The sequence below is a fragment of the Prunus avium genome, chromosome 4, assembly GCF_965620075.1.
Source record: "Prunus avium chromosome 4, drPruAviu1.hap1.1, whole genome shotgun sequence".
Lineage (NCBI taxonomy): Eukaryota > Viridiplantae > Streptophyta > Magnoliopsida > Rosales > Rosaceae > Prunus > Prunus avium.
The window spans coordinates 32729777-32749209 of NC_142287.1; the positions used below are offsets into that span (position 1 = coordinate 32729777).

Here is a 19433-nt window from a genome sequence, read left to right on the forward strand (position 1 = left end):
GGGTTCGGGTACTTTGCATAAATTAGTGTCAGCCATAACAGTTAATCCCAACTCATATCTAGTTGTTACGTAGTCCAATTCTCTCCAGGGTCAGGTTGAAGGCAGATACATAGTACATAGTAGGCAAACTACAGGTTGAAGTCAGATACATAGACCAGATGCGTATCAACTTTGGTGGCTAGAAATTGGCTGTTAGGTGGTATTTATTTATTTTCAATTTTAAGTCTAAATAGGTTTTAATTGAGTCTTTCTTATACAACCGACCCACAAGTTGCAATAAGGACATACAATAGTTTTTACTCTTAAGACTCTAAGACTGTACCCATTAGTTGATGTATAATTGTGATTTTAAATTATATGAAATTATGTCTATTTAAAAAAAATGATTAATTTTGCAAAGATTTCTTTTGGCAGATGTTCTAATTGGCATCAGCAACTTGTGTTTTGGGTGTTTGTTGATGCTGCATGATAAACTAGATTATAATAAGTTCATCATATTTCTTAAACCTTGTGAGAGATCCATGATGAAAGAGCCAAGAAATGGTCACAAAATGCGGAGACATTTCAAGTTTTTAACTGTCAAAATTTACAATTTTAAAAACAAAGTGCATAATCTGATTCCATCATCTCTACTTGAAGAGCATGTGCTTGTGCTTGTGCTTCTCTTGTAGGTGAAGGTATGTCTTCAGGGTCTCTTTTGGGTTTTACCCATCTCCCATGAGCATTACAAACTAGTCCCTTATGTGGCAATTGGTACCAACATTGTGGGATTCTAAGATCATCCACCAACATGTCACATCCCTTGTTCACCAAGGCAACATCCCTCCTAGCATTTGACCTAAAAGTAGTTTCTGTGCTTAGAAAACCATCCACAAGATGAAGGTAGGTCTCAAGGCTATGAAATCCCGGCAAATTGAACCCGCCATGCTTGAGGTAAGGCGACGAACCAACATCAAGCTTCAGCTCAGCTCCAACATGTGTGTAAACCCAATCCAGTGTGCCTGTTATGTCATCAAATTTCTGCAGACCCTCATTCAAAACAAGCCCTGGCATTTTATGCACCATGTCCTGCTTCACCACAACCCTCAAGGTTTTAACCCCCATTTGGTTGAGCTCATCTTTGAAGGCAATATTGCCAACTCTAGGTGCACCAAAGGAAACCACACTGATGGGAAGGCCAGGAATTGTTTCTGCGGCTTCATAAGCATTGAGCAAAGCCAAGGCACCACCCAAGCTGTGCCCTGTAATTGTAAGGCTCACTTCTTCACCTTGTGCTCTATAAAATTCCACCAGCCTTGTCACTTCTTTCATGACTTGCTCTGAGGCACTGGACTTGTTGTACCTTGTAGTCTCACACTTGGCTGTGTAAATGCCATGGAACCCATGTTCAACTTTGGCTTCTCCATGCCCAATTGGCTCCAGTTTCCTCTGAAAATCCTCATACCACTCAGATGGCGCCACCGTCCCGCGCCAAGCCACCACAATATCCCTCCTTCCAATCCTTCTTGTCTCCAAATCGTCACTGACAGCAACAAATCCCATCCAGTTTGAGTGTTTGCTCCAGGTTTCAGCCAAATGCGACCTCTCCAGCCAACGCGGCATGTCGATGTGAGACATTGCATAAATATATTTGCTCACTGTGTAGCCATTTTTGCTTAGACCCAACACATCAAAAAGCTTCTTGTGGTTGTACCTGCAGCTCCCACAGTACTCTGAGAATGAATCGAAATCGAAAGCATCATATGTTGCTTGGGCAAATTCACCATATTTGACAATCTCTCTTCTTAGCCAAGGGTGCAGAGGGTCCAAAAGACCCTCCCAATCATTTGAGCCATGAATTTCACGCCATTTTTCTGATATGCTTTCCTTTGGGGAAGTTGTGGGAGTTGAAATTTTCTCTTCAGTAAACAAATTCCAATTAGTAGAGTGAGTGTTGGTTCTTGGAGGGGTATCGATATGAAGGTGAAGGAGATGGGCTAGTGATTCAGCTAGACGATTGGCTTTGTTTGATGTCTTTGTTTGCTGGTGATCAAGAACAGCTTCTTGATGATGACTAGAACGGATTAAGGAAAACCGGGTTGCGCCGGAGGCAGCTTTAGTGACCGGAAGAAGGGTGTACATCATACTTGAAAGTGCCATGGTTGACTTTGTTGATGCTGCTCAAATTTCAAAGCACACAGGCCGGAAAATTAGGACTCGAACTCTTGTGGTGGATGTAGAGATTAAGTGCTCTACCCCTTGAGTTACGAGCTCCTATGGATTGAAAATTAAGCTTAGAAGATGAAGGAACTGAGAGGTTTGAAATGAGAGAATGGGGAACAAAGGGATCAATTTATATACAAAGGGAAGGATAGAAGACTCAACAATCATGTCAAGAAAATGGGAATTAAATAATGAATGTGTCACGCGTGGGTTGAAAGACTCAAGATATAGAAATATTTGTATGTTGATTGACCATTTTTATTTAATTTGGACTTGTTCCGGTTGTAGACATGGTCACATATGTAAATCCCAATCTACCCAGCCTAACAACCCAAGCTCTCAAAGGTTGACCCTGATCATAGAGGAAATTACCAAGACTGCCACTTAGAAAAGCTATATAATGGCATTGATAATATTTTAAAACAATGAGGGCAATGCATAGGCAGACAAACCATGGCAACTTCAAGGCAAAGGGGCAACATATAGAACAAAGAAAAGATAAACACGCATGAGAAAAAGTACCAACCAAATGACTTTTTGACTTTCAACACGTAGTCATGGAATCCATTCCCTTCTTTTCACACCACACTCACTAGCCTCTTTACACATGATTCCACGACAGACTTTTTTTTAAAAAAATTAAATTTATTTTAAAATTAAAAAAGATAATGGGTAATCGTATTCCATAAAAATAGGATCTATTATCTGATTTTTCTTTTATTTTTAATTTTTTTAATATGAAAAAGTGTGAATTTATCATATTATTTTCATTTAATTAATAATTTCAATTCTTAATATTTGCATTAACCAAAGGCATTTTCTGGTATTTTGAATGTTTTACCATTCTCTGCATTTTGCTTTATATATACTAGCCTCTCTACATGCACTTCCGCGCTTGCAAGAGGCCTTTTTTTTTAATTTTAAAATTTATTTTAGAATTAAAAAAAGATAATGGGTAGTTGTGTTCCATAAAAAGAGGATCCATTATCTGATTTTTCTTTTAATTTTAAATTTTTTTAATTTGAAAAAGTGTGAATTTACCATATTATCCTCATTTAATTAATAATTTCAATTCTTAATGTTTGCATTAACCAAGGGTATTTTATGGTATTTTGAATGTTTCACCATTCTCCGCCTTTTGCTTTATATATATAGATAAATATAGAGATATTTAGTCATATACCCATTCTTATTACTAATAACATAGATAAATCCTACACAATTTAATTTTTATAAACAAACCCAAAAAATGACAGTTGGTCCTATTGAATTTAATTTTGATTATTAAATTACTTTAATGCCCTATTGAGTGTTTTGGGCTTTTTTTATGAGGTTTTGAGGTTGGGTTTGTTTTAAGAAATCAACGGCAGTTTTGTAATTTAAAAGAAGTTAAAAGCTTTTTTGTTTTGTTGTAAATAGGCTTTGGGTATGTTTCTAAAATCCATTTCATATAGGGTGCTTTTATAATTTGAGCTCCTATATTGGGTATAATAGTGAATCTCCCATAAATTTAATCACGTTCTTCCATGTATAATTACAGTTTAATTAGAAACATAAGCTTCAAATTGCGACTTATGGGGTCGTTTGGTACGGCGGACTATCATGGACTTGACTAAATCCTAGGACTGTCTTGGATCAGTTCGGATTGGCCTAAGCTGGATTAAGTACTGAGCTACATTTGGTGTTGCGTCAGACTAAGAGCATCCACAGTGGGGGGTGTATAAGGAGGTGTATGTTAAATATACACCCATTGTGATCGGAATCACCCGCAATGGGGGGGTGTATATGAATGTATAATAACATCACCACCTTGGAGATATATATTTAGATGCAATTGTACATCTTTTTTTACATCTCTTGCAGGTGGGACCCAACTGCAAAAAGGTGAGGGAAAATGGAGAAAAGTGGCTTTACACCCCCGAAAATACACCCTCTCATTGGAGCACAAACCGTATTTACACCCCACGGAGGTGTAAAGAAGATGTAAAAGTGGCTTTACACCCCCGAAAATACACCCCCCCCCCCCACTGTGGATGCTCTAAGGAGCTGGATTGTAAAAATAGTGAAGACCTATGTTTAGTGCTGTGTCGAACTAAAAAGTAATTATTTTATTAATTTCTCTCTTTTTCTGTTTTTGTTTTTTTTTTCTAGCGTTTTCTTCTTCTTTTCTTTCTCTCTTTTACTTATTCTTCTCACTCCCTCTCTTTTCTTTTTGTTATCATTTTCTTCTTCTTATTTTTTCCTATTTCATTCAAAAACAATTTTTTTTCTTCTGTCTCGAAACCTCCTACCTACCTTTCTTTTTCCACTCTGACAAAAAAAAAACGCTTTTTTTTCTTTATCTCTCGAAACCACCCTATTTCTCCAGACTAACCCAAAACCTTCATCTCCCTGCGGCGGAAAAAATAAGGAAGCTTGCTTCCCTAGCCTCCCTAGTTTTGATTTAGGGCCTTTCAACTGGCCTATGGGCTAGCTAGATCTGCTTCCCCATCCCCTTCTACTATTGCAGGTCTTTATTGGCAGAGACTTGCTAGATGACAGAGCCAACTCATTGATTTGAGCTCTTTCTATGTCTCTTGAACGCCACTAAGAAAGCTCTTCTTCCTTCCCTTTCAGTATTGGATATTGAACTTTTTGGTTTTGTTGGTTTCCTGAGTTTGTCTATATATCAATCTGCCTTTTGACTAGCCCAAGCCAACTTGGAGCGTCAACTAGAGTTAATTGAGAGACTCATCAGCAAGTTTCGATTGGGTCTGTGGTGGTGGGGTTTTGATTCAAGCCAAGGGTCAGACTCGCGTGTTCAAAATAGCGCTCTCACTATTTTGCGAACCACATTTCAGCATCGCTATATTAGACAAGCGAGTCAAGGATTTCAAGTATTATGTAACATTGTCCAGTCCAATGAGGCATAGTGAGGCATACCAAACATGGCCTATAAGTGCAATTTTATACTCAAATAATAACAATAATAAAATGAAGGTCACTAACAATATACTTAATCAAAGTTGACCCACAAAAAGCCTCAATCCATGGCAACAGAGGCAACAGGGAAGCTCTAGGCGCATACCTAACCTAGCCTAACCTTTTTGTTCTGGTTCTTCCACCCACACATATATCACCAAAAACAAGCAACCAAAACAAGAAATGAAAAAAAGTGTTTCAATTGACAATACTTCATTCAGTTGTTAACCATAGTTTGAGTAAAGCAAAATTAATTCGAACCCGGCTATAACACAAAGAAAACAGGGTGGGAAAAACCTTTGATTTCGGTATAACAGTTGATGCAAGTGCCTTCTATCAACCATACAGCTTAATTCATAGGATCCATTTGGTTTTACTTTGTAATAAATATGATGTTATCTCCTTCAGCTTTCCACCCACCACTCACTTAGGTTAAGAAACAAAACCAGCTCTTCATATGTATGCCGCCCCAAGTCCAATGATTCAATAGGCAAGAAGAGGTTTGAATCCCAGGAAATTGACAAGCAATTAGCTAGTTCGAAAGTCCAGGAAAAGATGCAATTTCTGCACGAGATGCTCGCGTTCTCCAAAAGGAGGCTTGTCACTGATGATCCAATCCTTCTCAAGAAGACCCTTTTTAGCACTGCTCGCCATCTGATCATGGAAAGTAGACACAACATGGTAGATTGAGTTCCTCAGAACATCAGCAATGGCATATGCTTTTGAATGAAGGGGGCCAGCTCTCTTTTTACCCATGCCAATATTCCCCGTACTCGAGGTTCTCAATTTAAAACCTGTCGACCCCATAAAATGCTGTGCAGATTGCAAATTGGTCTTCTTCCCCATGTATGTTTCAATAGCAAGAAGACAAGAAATCAGTGTTGAGATCACAGCAGCATTACTGCCAGAAAGCTGGGCAACCCCAAATCTGTCCTCTCTGTGTGAGCATGTAGTCAGTGAGGCAGCCGTCCAGGCACACCACGCATATAGCTGCATAAGAGGACAAAATTAAATAACTATTAGACTTTTTAGTTGATGAGAAATCAAAGATATTGTCGATTTAGTTTACCCATTTCTTTTCCCACTTTTTCTATAGAAAATCATCAACATATCATCAAGAATCTCTATGCATATTCATTTCAGTAATATTGTGCCTAGAGGCTCATATATCTCCAGACATGGACCAACTAATACCTAGCAAAAACAATTGACGATATTTTTAATATTCAATAACACTATTTAAAGCCTCATGATAAAGAATGCTGAAGATTGGACCATTGTTCTTCACATGCATTAACTCCAAGTTATTGCGACCAGCCAATGAGAATAATGACTATCCTTTTGTGAGGAATTGGCTCCTACTAATAATAATTAACAATGCCCTGAAGGAAAGGAGGGAAAGTACCTGTACCATGTTGTTTTATCATAAAATATGTACGGATAACTCCATGCATGATGTTAGTTCACAGTTCGAGTAAATGAAGTATGACATACACCGGAAAAATAATAATAATAATGCACACACTTGTAGGCATGTATCCACAAGTGTAATCAAGAAAGTATCTGTTTACCTGGAAGTTGTTCAATGGCTCAGAGTATTTTGGGTCTAGTCGCTGGTCAGTTGGTGACAGTAACTGATTGGATATTTGGGAGCTTTTTTCAACAGAACTTTCCAAGCCTTCGCCCAACTTTGATGCAAGCTGCTCCAGAGGCCGCAAGCATACAGATATAACTCTTTTGTAAGTTTCACCACTTTCTTCAAAAAATGCAGCTCGCCGCCAAGTATCAACATTATTCTCACAAACCATATAGAGATCAAGATATGCAAGATACTGGAGAAGAGAATTAGGACTGCTTTCTTCCAGAGCTGCAAGAAGATGCTCACTTGGATTTGTTTCTGCTGCTGCTGATCCTTTAGGTGGTGCAAATACGAACCTCTTTGTATGAAGCACCTAGATTCCAACACAATTTCAAAAAATATAGATTGATACTAGAAGACAGCCATGGTTTACTATCAAAGGAAGGGCAGTATATAACATGAACAGGAAAACTGCTGATTCAATTAATCCAGACCATTTGTAATAGCAGACGTAATAGCACCCATGTACACAAATTCTTTAACCAAAAAAGAATAAAAAGTATAAGAGATCAAACTGCATGATTTATAAAGTTTCCCATATAGCATGTATATGAACGAGATACAAGTTTTCTAGTGTCATTTGGCAGCTAAGTTCACATCCTAGAAAAGTAGCTAAGTTCATATAAAAATTCCATCAAAAACTACTGACACCAAACACTTGATTTAGCTTAGGTTCAAATTATAAATGATGTTTCTTTGACGGGTTCTAACATTAGGAAGAAACTAGGAAATACGTATTAAACTGAATTATACAGGGCATATAAGAACATTTCTTAAATTTGCACCAAAGGAAATTTTACATAAGTAACATAGCTGTGAAGCATGGACACAGAAATAGGGCACAGGCATTTAGGAGTTAAGATCATTACGAAGTATTAGTGAATGAAAGAAGAAACATCTCAGAATTGTCAAATACATGTCCAAGGAGAATGAAGTCTGAAGGTTCAAGGCCAACACCATACCCACAAGGACCCTATTGCAATCATATGAGATGCAGTCATTTTAAAGTAGCACAGCATTGAGATAATTCTCGATAGCACTTAATTTAAGAATCCAAATTGGCAACAAGAAAAGGCTTAAAATATTGTTTATCCACCAATATGAAAAGCCATAAAAAGGCATAGAAGAAGAAACCAGTCAATTATTTACTTGACAATGTAAAAAATAGCTTAATTCCATAATATGATCAGAAAGACAAAATTGAAATATAAAATATAAGAAAGAAACAAAAATAAACAACCAATTGAACAGGTCTATGCTGCATGAAGCTCCAGTTTATTGCACTCATGACTTCTGTTACATTTATGTCACATTCATTTTTATAATTGTACGGGGATGTGAACTAATGAAGAGCATTGGAAGGGGGTAATACAACACGCAAGAAATTTTCATATACCCTGGTACTTCTATATTCAAAGAATCATACACCTAGGCTCATACAAACCATTTATGAACAGAAGTGGGTATTTGAAAAAACAAGAACTTGCAGCAGAACAAACATCAAAATATATATTTTAGTTGATCTGCTACAGCAATGCTTTTGTCAACCATGTGCAGTAGTATTGACATGAATGAAAATTAGCAACCATGTTAAAATGTTTGAAGAACCAAACCTGATGTAAATGGTGACTTATTTCCCAGCAGAGAAACACTAAGAAACTCCCAACGTAAAATATAATCTGCTCAGCAATGACCTTTCCGATTGTAGCTTGGTTATGAAGCTGGTGGGGCAGAAACACCACCAGAAAAGCTGAAAATAGAGATGCCAGGCAGGATAGCTTCAAGGATCGTGTGATAGCCGAAGGGAGTCCCATCTTGAAGCTGAAAAAAGGAGGACGCTGTTGACATAAGCAATTAGAGTAAGAGCCATGACTTGTGTGAGGAGAAAGCAAAAGGCAACATGCGGATATTGAAACAGACTAACAATTAATTAAGACTGAAAACTTAGTAAATCTGAGTGCGACTAAAACAGTCTCAACTCTCAACCAGTAAATTTAACATTTTTCTACATCCAATACGTATTGCAAGCTCATAAACAAGAAAAGTAAAAATATCTAAAAAAGAGGAATTCCATACTCCAACATATACACTATAAATGGGAAAACCCTTAATTACTCAGAGAACCCAATGATAGATAGCATCTCATCATATTTAACATGATTTGGCAATTTATAGCAAAACTTGGATTGTTTCTTTCTTTTGCTCCCCCCTCCTTTTGAGCTCTACATCTCAAAACATCAAACTACCTTAATCATCCTAGATATCTAAGGTATGAATGCAATTTATCGAAATATGATTAGTTGTGTGTGCATCTAGAAACTGCACTTTCAATCAATTGACCAGGGTCTTTGAGCATCTAATCATAGTAATCTACCAGGGTCTTTACTCCACTAAAACCAACACAGAATGATACATTATTTTACACATCCTGCACAATTTGAACCAGCCATGCATTTTACTTCTGCTACTTCCAGGTTTCCCAGCAACCAAAGCTATAGCACCAGAAACTATAACACACTATAGCAGCAAAAAGTATAACATAATTTTTCTTTTAGGACAAAGAAGAAGACGGAGACAGATTCAAAAGATGTACATAAGTAGCTGAGAGCTGACCTGAATAATGGGAAACTCGAAGACCCATCTGCGGTAATAGACATAATACAAGCCATAAAGCAAACCCATCACAAAACCCCTAAACCCCACTGCCCCAATCACCCCAACCCCATCACCAAATTTCACACACACCGAAACCACCGCAACGAACCCCGAAACCGCTGCCGCTGCCAAAAACAGCAGGAACCCGACCGATAACTTAGCCCGAACCCGAGACTCGGGAGACTCCGATAAATCGGAGCCACCGGGAACGAAAAGGAAGCGTATGAGGCCGAGAGCGAGGTGAAGAGGAGAGGCTAGGCGGTGGGGGTGGGGTGAGGAGATGAGGGAGAGTGAGAAGGAGAAGAGAAGCTGTGAAAGGTGGAAGGTCAAGAATGTAACAAAGGCAAAAACAGACGGGGCAAATGGGAATGGGGGTTTGGCGGTGGAGTGAGAAGTGGAAGAGATGGTTGATGAGAGGGTTTTGAAGATGAAGAAGATGACAGTGGAGGGGATAGATTGCCATATGAGGAACCCTAAGAAGCGGTTGTGGACCACCATGCCTGGTGGCGAAGATGAAGCCATTGGTTTTCAAAGGGTTTTGTGTGGGTTTTTGGAGGTTCAGACAAATGGGTTTTGTGTTGTGGCTTTGAAATCTTCCATGGAGAGTTTTATGGTGGCGTTTGAGGTTTTTGGTCCTGCTGAGAGGCGCCAACTATGAGTCTAGCTTGGTCTAATTGATGGATTTATTTTTCTATAAAAAAAAAAGAGTTATATTTATTACTATTTTCTTTTTTAATTATATAAATTATTTTAAATTAATCTAATCTAGCTAACGAATTCGAACTTGAGTGCAAGAAAGAACGCTATGCTTTTTTTTTCTCTCTTTTTTAATAAGAATCAAGATTGCTTTAATCAACAGGAACATAATTTGCAAATTGTAAATCAGAGGAAACAAGAAAGTAACAAACTAAATCATGAAATCTAAAGGACGAGATGAATCATCTGTAATGCAGACATAATTCCTGGTAGAGACCCATATTCACATCAAACATGACTCTAAAAGAAATTCCACCAGACAAACATTACAAGGAATATATCCAAGATGCTACAAACAACGCAATGCTGAGGGGTTCCTAATCACATGTTATAAACAACTGACAAATCATCCAAATCCAAACCAGTTTCAGTAAAATCAAACTAAATCACTTCTAAACTACACGACTGAATATTATACACTAGGCAAATGATCCTCCTCTCGAAACATGAGATTGAGCATCTTCGAATTGATCATCATCTATCTTCTCGGATCCCAGGCTTGGTGGGATGTAAGCTCTGTAAACTTGCTCCATGTTAGGAAGTTCCTTTAGTTCATGAGCAGCAACTTCAAGAGCAGTGTCTTGGAAAGCCCGGTAGAATTTCTTCCTGCAGATGAAACCAAAGAGCAAGGACAGGATGGGAAGTACGATTAGGATTGGTGCAAAGACGAATTCTTTCACACCAAAGTAACCAAGCATGGTAACTTGGTACAATATCAGAGATGCAAGAACTCGAACGTGCATGTGAGGCCACATCCTTCCATAGCTTTCGTATGCAGGAACATAAACTTTGAGTGCCTGCTCAATCAAAGAACAAACTTTAGTTTTCGATTGCATATATCATAGGCTGTGCCTAAACTAATAGACAAATGATGAAGAGTTTTTCAACTGAAAACTGGAAACTGGCAATCCATAGAAGACAGAAGTATACCTGATTCCGAAGGACAAGCCATCCAATGCCAAAGTACAGAACACCAAATGGAAGAATCAGTGGGGCAATAACAGAGTAGCAGAGGACAATTGTAATGATGAGCATATCACCAGGCACTCTAGTCCCATAACCAAGATCACTGGGAAGCCACGCTGCTTTCAACTCGGCTTCAGTCTTACAAAGATACTTCCTCTTTATATGGAAAATGATTAGAGGAACTATTCGGGACAGTTCAAGACCATAGCCAATGAAAAACCTGTCATCAATGGAAATTATGAAAATCACTTCACTATTAAAGGCATGATTGTTGTGGACAAGTAAGAATGAAAGCTCCTTTATATTCACCCCAAATAGCAGTTAAAAGAAGCGTTAGTGTCCAACAATAAGATACTTTGCAATCTCGTTTCAGTTTCTGATACTGAAAAAGAATAGCTAGAAGGTGTAAACTGTTACTTACTTCAGAGCCACAAAGGTGAGGAAGTAAGTTGCACTGCTGGGTAGGCTAGTTGCTAGTAAGGTGACAATAGAGTTGGGATCCTTCTCAATGGTCTTGAATGTTTTGAATAAGGTTCCCCCTATTGTAATTCCAAGAAAAACATTGAAGATAGTGAAATAAAAATATTTCCCAGAAGCAGCCCTTATAGCATGGCTCTGAGAAGGGATTCCCTCAGCCTTAGACAAAAAGAAAAGGAACTTTGGCAACAAAGCTAGAAAGATTATAAGTGCAATTTGAGGTAGATAAGCCTCTAGCACTGTCTTAATCGCAGCTTGATTCACAACTGGCTTTAGAAATGGGAGAAATTTCTTCAGATTGTCCAATGTTGTGAATGCAGAGATAAATGTAATTGGAATCATATAAAACACAACGGTCAGAGCCACGACGATGTACACAACATACTGCCGTACTTGCCTCTGGAAATACTTAATTTTAAGATTAGGCCAAAGGACTTGACGAGGCTCAGGAGCATCAGTGACTGTCCATGTGTCAACAATTTGGGCATGTAGAGTCTGAGCTGCAGAAGCTGCAGTCACCCTATTGGTGAAAAAAACTAGAGCAGCATTTTCCTGCTTCTCTCGGAGAGTAGCTTTTTGTTCAGTCTCCAGTTTTGGGATTAATTCATTGATCTTCTCAGTGTAGTAATCTATACTGTCCACCTTATTCCCACAAAGACCAAGGAAGCCAGTTTTGTTAGTGGGTCTTTTTCCTTCTGCATTGCCAGTATTTTTTGATGCTGCATAAATTGATTCAGCACGTGCAAGCTTCTTCTTATACTTTTCTAACTCTTCCCAGATTTTGTTGACCTATATAAGAATAAAATTAGCATGAATGGAACTAAAATGGGAAGCACACCATCAGCAGTCATATTGAAAAAGGATAATCATCTGATCAACTGTACTTTCTCTAGGCATCTTGAATTTTTACATGCTCCAAATAAAATTGGAATTTATCTGACCCAAAAAAAGATTCCAGACGCCCAAATAGATAATAAATTTTAATGTTAAGGAAAAAATATCAATTGTGATAAAAGTCCTATCCTAACAGGAACCTGGAATAGCCAAACCCAATCAGAGATGTTCACACCCATAACAGAGAACAAAGGCACAAAATGCTTAGGAAAAGGCAAATCGAGAACCATACCTCTTTATTATTTGTGACCACCAATGATCTGTAAAATGTATCGGGGTAGACAGTCTTAAAATAAGAATCGACCTGTTCCTTTCTAAGTTGACCTGCAGGAGCAGCAGGTATGTCTCTAACAAGAATTGCAAATTGTTCAGGCTTCACTTGAGGAGACATTAAAGCATTGGCTCTAAGGGCGGAGACATGTTTATATGCCTTCCACAACAAGAAATATGTAACAAAAGAAACCCAGTAGACGCCTATCAGAAATGCCCACATCCTAGGACTCTTCTTCTGTACAACCAAAAAGACATACATAAACAAAGTTAGTATGAGTTCATGTTCATCATGTTAGCACTAACATGAACAGCTAAAAAACTAAAAGCTCCCAACTCTGGAACCCGAATGATATCATTCGAAAAGATTATAAGAAAACCCAGAGCTGCCACAATTAAAAATGGTTGTTTGATCCCATGGGAAAAGAAGAAAAAGGCCGAGAGATTCATGAAAATTTGTATAGCTTACCTGGAGATGTCCCATGGCTAACTTGTCAAGGTCACTAAAAGTGCCATTGCTTGTGGCATTGATGGATAACTTGTCTCCAACGTCAGTGGCAGCAACTGGCAGAAGGACTGGTAGCAGAATAAGGCTGGATAAAACCAATATTCCCAACACTGGCGCATCAATAGGAAAGTTAGAACTTCAAAATTTTGCACTTTATAAACAAAAAAATATTAACATGTTTAGGTCAAGCATTGCATACAGTTTTTACCCAAACACGGAAACAAAATAACCACATTGCATACAGCTTCTCCTGTAACAACTACTGTGTTCAAGTTCACCCATGACATATATATCTTGTTCACCTTGCAAGGCACAGTATCCCAACATAAAATTCCATTCATTTTTACACAAATCCATAGTTTTAAAAGTAAAGGCCGACTGGAAACACGCTACTCATGCATTAATGCAAAAGGAGGTGAACAGGGCTACAAGAAATAGACTTGACCCTTAAAATAAGTAGTGTTTTGGGTATAAACAAGCTGATAGAACACTACTCATTGATGAGCTAGTTTATGAAATGCAGAAAAGAGGAGAAGAGGAGAAGAGGGCTACAAGAAACAGGCTTAACCCTTAACTATTCACATAAATAGCAACAATAGAAATCTGAGAGTAGCCTTCAAATTAGTCCATCCAACCAAATCAACAACAAAGCTCTAATAATTTCAGGCTTTCAGCAAATGAACAAAACCCAGAAAGTGTCAGGTACAAACAAAAGAGAAACAGTAATTTTTAAACTTGTCAAACAGACAAGAGGCAGAGACAAACCAGTGCTCAAGAACACAAAGTACACAGCAGTGTCAACCCCTGACATGGAGATAACTTCCTGTTCTGTGGAAGTTAGAGCCTCTTTGATCCAAGCAAACGGGTTTCGGGTCTTGGACCCGCCCTCCCATGGATCCAAGCCTCTTAAGATCCGATTGGGATAGTAAATCACAGTGTTCCCAGGCTTCCTTGAAAGCCAATTGAAGAGAAACATCAAAATGACGAAAATGGCAAAAGACGTTCCTAAGGACGTCAAGAACGAAGTGAGATCCATCTGGGTTTCTCTCTAAACACCAAAAGACTCAAACTTTCTCTTCCTCTACGCACTTTTGGAATGACAGTTCAGGTGACCATATATGTATATGCACAAAAACACTTGAAAATAAGATAAGAAAGGAAATGAAATAAGAGAAAGAGAGAGAAACAGAGCCGTTATAGCGGCATTGAAATTGAATTGACGGAAGGGAAAGTAACCGTTGGGAAAGAAGAGGAAAGGCTGAGGAGGTTGATAGCTTTAGGTGGTTGTGATGTTACAGTCCATAAAAGGCAATGCCATAGCCAAAATGAATGAGCAAACGAAAATATCTCGAGTGTGAATAGCTTGTTGTGGCCCCTGTTGGGTTGGCAATTTTATTTTTGGGGGACAAGAAGTGGGAGTGCTTAGTTAAAAGGACAAAAATAGGCTGCCCTGCCTCCTCACAGTCATTGCGTAAAAAATCCCAAAAAACAAAAACGAAAAATAAAATTTATTGCCAACGGAGTCTAGTCCAGTGAAAAACATCTTATCTTGCAAACTAGTGGCTTCATTTCAAACTTTCATGACACTTTGGTCTCGAGTTCTAAACTATAATATTTGTATTTTATAAAAAAATTATAATCTGTTGTGGCTCAATCCTCAATATGAATGTTAAAAAATGTCAAATTTAATGTTTTTTTAAAGGTGTAAAATAATGTTTCATAATTTGAGAACCGTTATTCCCAAAGATGAAAAGTTGCTTGCAGAAAACATAAATGTGTAAAAATAAAAAATTTCACAAGTAATCCCTTTAAATATGATAAATTTGACAGTTATGTGTTTATTTATATGGACGTTTTGTAACGTTGGGGAGTTTAAAGCGTCCATTGAAGGAAGCAAATGAACAATAATTTACAGTTACAAAACTCTGTGTGTCAACTTGCAACTTGGCATGCCTTGAATCGTCATTTTAAGCTTTAGGGCAACTTTTGATTTCATAGCTTTACGTGAAAGAGATTATAGATGCGATGGCGTTTGGTGAGTGGCTTCTATCAAGTGCTTTCGACTTAAAAAACAATCTTATGTGATTCTGTATGGCCATTAAGAATTATACTTTGTGATTTATTTTAATCGAAGTTTGCTATTTTAAGACACTCACACTAAAGAAAAGAAATAAATAAATTGTGGCCTTATCACTACTACCATACATTTATGCGATTAAATTAAGTAAAACAGCTATGTTTTGGTTTTTAGAGGGATTTGGTCAGCAGCTTGGAGTTATGGCTAAAACCAATTTTAGAGCATTCTGCTATGGAACTCTTAGCTCAGAATAATCTGAATAAAAGAATATAACATGTAAGAAGAGAATCAAGGCAAGAAAAGCATGGAATTTGCAAAGACTTGTACAGAACTATTTAAGACAAGTATAATTGTGTCCTCTCTCTCAACAAAAAAACAAAAAAAAAATTGCACAATTGTTTGTGCTCTAATCTACCTTACCAAATTCAGTATGGGGTGTTATCTACACTCCTTAAACATCTCTTACCCTCCTTTCTGAAGAAAATGCGAAAATAATGTGATCGTCAAATTGTCACGTAGGACGACATTATTGGTATGTGATTGACCTTATTTATAACACGGATATATCTATAATATTTTTTTAGTATAAGCGATAATTTAAGTTACAATAAAAGATGAGTTTTTTCCACATACACTATTAATGTGCTACGAGAATTCAAATCTGAAATCATATATACAAATCAAAACTGACACCGTTATATAAATAATATTTGACAGATTTGTACTATTTAGGTCCTCGAAAGCTGCGGTTCACACTTGGGCCCCGAAAGGTTAATTCTGTCTTGTTGCGAAAGTTACGGCTTATAGGTGGTTGGGTCCCTTCCCTTCACAAATGGGCTGATCAGATTTTCACACGCTCTCCACCCGGAAACGACACGTCCGCCCAAATTCCGTCGTACGACGTCGCATCGGGAGCTTATAAATCGAGTCAGACTAACTTCACCAACTCGAGCGAGTGGAGATGCCTAGCCACTTTGCCAGCTTAAAAGGGCAAAACACTGATAGCATCGGACACGTGGCAGCATCGTGTGCTGCCGACAGATATCAGGGTACGTGCTCTTTTGACCGTTTGCGCGATTAATCTGAAAAGCAGTCCAAATCGGGACCCACTTTCCGATAAGAGTTAGCCCTTTATTTTTAGGTGGGGCCGGGCCGCTGGCCGCTGCTGCGAGTCAGTGTTGTTTTCGCGTATTGGCTTGTCCTATTGGAGAGCTTGTGATTGGGTGGCACGTGGTACAGGGGAAGACTCGTGGGCCAGGACACGTGGGGGCAGCCTGGAGGTTGGGAATGGCAGTTGCGTGAGAAGGACTGGACTGAATCGGTGCGACCCACATGGCGCTGCCACATGTGCCCATTTGATCTTATCGATACCAAAAGAAGCTGTGGATAAATTTCAAAATGACAAATGGGTACCCAATTCTTCCTGATCCTGATAAAGGAGATAAAAGAGTGCGCTTGCGTGGCCCAAAAAAATGCGTTTCAAATTTTTTGACATTTAATCGATAATATTTTTAGAGCCCGTTTGAAACTGTTTTTATAAAAAAATATTTCTGTTTATAAGTGATTTTTTAGGATGGAAAAACACTTGTATGAATATTGATATTCTCGATCAATCACGGTATGTCATACGTAAACAGTCCTTTGATATTGATTTATTGTATGGTGAGATTCAATAAGAACAATGAGTAGTGCTTCCTTGAGTGATGAGCAAACAGAATATAGCTTTCCAATTATTATTCTGACAAAAATCAATGAACAGTGGTTTTATCGATGATTGCTTCATATCTTTCTCTCAGTAATGCTCAAATGACATACCAGGAAAGTGACCAATCACAAAGAGTTAAACTAAATACATAAATGTAATAGTGTGGTACGCCAGCAACCAAGACGAGGGTTTAGGTACAACCAGTGAAATCTTCAAATGGTACTTACTTGCCATTCGAATCGAATCAATATGACCACGGCGATTAAGATTACTAGAGTATTATGGTGAAGATGATGAGAAATGATATAGACTTTTATAAAAAAACTGTGGAAAGGAAAATACTTTCCTCGTAAGTAGAAATTCTTACGTTTCTGACAATGGTAGTACGTTATGTGTGTATAAGTTTTTCTATTTGTATTTTTTGTGAATGTATCTCCTCTCAGAGAAGGAGACAAGTCCCAGTGGAAAACACAAATTTGTTTTTATACTTTTCGTTTTTAACTAGGGAGAAGAAAAAAAAATCTATGGGTCTCTTTGCAAATTTAAGGAAATGAGAAAAATATGTAGGATCATAATGTTATACTATTAATCTCATGCTTCTTCTATCTTGAGAAACTCCAAAACATAAATCCCATATGAGATTGGAAAAATTTTAGTTTCGACAAAACCTACATGTTTTGCTAAGTTAGCAAACTCAGTTGTTGTTCGTTCCTTACCGCCAGGGCATGCCATCATTGAGATGTCCAACGTTACTATGTTCAACACTGCTTTTGTCTTCTCCATTTCTTCAGGTATTGCAAATTCCACAACTATCACCTTCCCACTTTTTGGCAATGCCTCCCAACAATTTCTCAATACTTTCTTGCATTGATCATCTCCCCAGTTATGGAGCACCCACTGCAAGCCATGTAGATTTAGTTAGCTACGTTTGTTTGTGGGGTCATGACTCGTGCATAGATTAATGGCCGATATTCAGTCACGCGCTCACGAACAACTGATGCTAGCATTTTTAAGGGACATAAATAATTAAGAACTAAGCAAACTAACCTTCAACATAATTGATTGTGCATTTGGTATCGTCTCAAACATATTTCCACCAACATGATTCACACCTGCATGTAATAGGTTTACATGTTGGTTAAGATTAATATAACCAAACAATGGGTCAAATTCATAAGAAAAGAAGAAAAAAAAGTGTACATGAGATGTGACCAAAATTGGATTCGAATTCTCTGCTTATCTTGACTTTTAATTTGTCTTCAAATTTTGATGATACTAAGTTACTAACCTTGGTATGTAGGAGCTTGGGCAACAACGTTGGGCAAATCAAAGTTAATTCCATGGATGTGGGGATACATAGAAACTACTTTTGACACGGAAGTTCCAATGCCACCCCCTACATCCATCAACTCCTTCACCTCTTCAAACCCTTTGTAAACCATTAACACCTCACTAAAATTTAGGTTAGAACTTTCAGCCATAGACTTGTTAAACAATTGGCTCATCTCAGGTTTCTTGGACATGTACTCATAAATGGTAATTCCATGGGCCTTGCGGAAGGGCAAGCAGTCTGGTTCAAGAACTGTGTCCTTGAGCATGTACAAGCTCTTCACAATCTCAAGTTCAGAGTTCAAAATTATCAATGGGGCCAATGAAACTCCATTTTCATCTGGAACCAAGCAGAGTGTCTCATTTGTGAGGCCATAAGCCCTTTCTTGCAATGTCTCATCATTTGGGCATGGTTTTAGGGTTGTGGATAGGAGGGAATGGGCAGCCAGCAGTCTCAGAATTCTCTCCAAATTCCCAGCTGCATTTGGATTTGAAGTTGGAATTTGTGAGGCAATTTCTTTTGCTGTGAGATGAGATGCAGGCCCTGACTTGGCTATGATGCTGAAGACATTTAGCTCAATCGCAGCTTTTAGGGTCATTTGGATGGGAATGAAATTTATCAAACTCCTAGCTGAGATAATATTTTCAAGACTTCTCTGGTTTTCCATGTTTCTGGTTTTGGGTTCTTGTTGTAGCTAGCTTTGCTTAACTTGGATCTTGGGCACCATTTATAAGAACTGTTGAGCTTCTTGCATAACTCCAGCCAAGATTGAAGGAAAGGTTAATTCCTTTGTGTAACTGATAGATAAGGCAATACTTTCTCCCGTGGTGGACATTAATTTCCGGACCAAAACGAAAGCTGGACCTAGTTAATCCCTTTGATTAATGCTCTCTTATATCCCTGAATTTGAAGATAAATAACCAAATTCACAAGTTGATTTAATTAACATAAATAACTTTAAAGCCATCAAGCAATTTTACTGAAAAGTTTGAT

The 19433-nt window shown here is 38.0% G+C and overlaps 4 protein-coding genes across 4 annotated transcripts; all 4 read right to left on the bottom strand.

Annotated features, from left to right (window-relative positions):
* Nucleotides 1-541: 541 nt before the first annotated feature.
* Nucleotides 542-2369, bottom strand: DLAH (alpha/beta-Hydrolases superfamily protein). Its single transcript, XM_021978507.2, has one exon. It carries the CDS (start codon nucleotides 2137-2139, stop codon nucleotides 595-597), a length of 1545 nt encoding a protein of 514 aa, XP_021834199.1. The 5' UTR covers nucleotides 2140-2369; the 3' UTR covers nucleotides 542-594.
* A 2978-nt stretch (nucleotides 2370-5347) lies between these two features.
* Nucleotides 5348-10134, bottom strand: LOC110774047 (nucleoporin protein Ndc1-Nup protein). Its single transcript, XM_021978570.2, has 4 exons — nucleotides 9416-10134; nucleotides 8416-8640; nucleotides 6735-7115; nucleotides 5348-6153 (listed from the first exon to the last, which is right to left on the bottom strand). Exons 1-4 carry the CDS (start codon nucleotides 9977-9979, stop codon nucleotides 5692-5694), a joined length of 1632 nt encoding a protein of 543 aa, XP_021834262.1. The 5' UTR covers nucleotides 9980-10134; the 3' UTR covers nucleotides 5348-5691.
* Nucleotides 10135-10357: 223 nt separating this feature from the next.
* On the bottom strand, nucleotides 10358-14655 carry ERD4 (Early-responsive to dehydration stress protein (ERD4)). Its single transcript, XM_021978512.2, has 6 exons — nucleotides 14094-14655; nucleotides 13290-13438; nucleotides 12783-13058; nucleotides 11601-12445; nucleotides 11144-11399; nucleotides 10358-11010 (listed from the first exon to the last, which is right to left on the bottom strand). Exons 1-6 carry the CDS (start codon nucleotides 14362-14364, stop codon nucleotides 10633-10635), a joined length of 2175 nt encoding a protein of 724 aa, XP_021834204.1. The 5' UTR covers nucleotides 14365-14655; the 3' UTR covers nucleotides 10358-10632.
* A 3024-nt stretch (nucleotides 14656-17679) lies between these two features.
* On the bottom strand, nucleotides 17680-19317 carry LOC110774000 ((S)-scoulerine 9-O-methyltransferase-like). The gene is made up of 3 exons (XM_021978518.2): nucleotides 18399-19317; nucleotides 18158-18222; nucleotides 17680-18007 (listed from the first exon to the last, which is right to left on the bottom strand). Exons 1-3 carry the CDS (start codon nucleotides 19105-19107, stop codon nucleotides 17702-17704), a joined length of 1080 nt encoding a protein of 359 aa, XP_021834210.1. The 5' UTR covers nucleotides 19108-19317; the 3' UTR covers nucleotides 17680-17701.
* Between the last annotated feature and the right edge of the window lie 116 nt (nucleotides 19318-19433).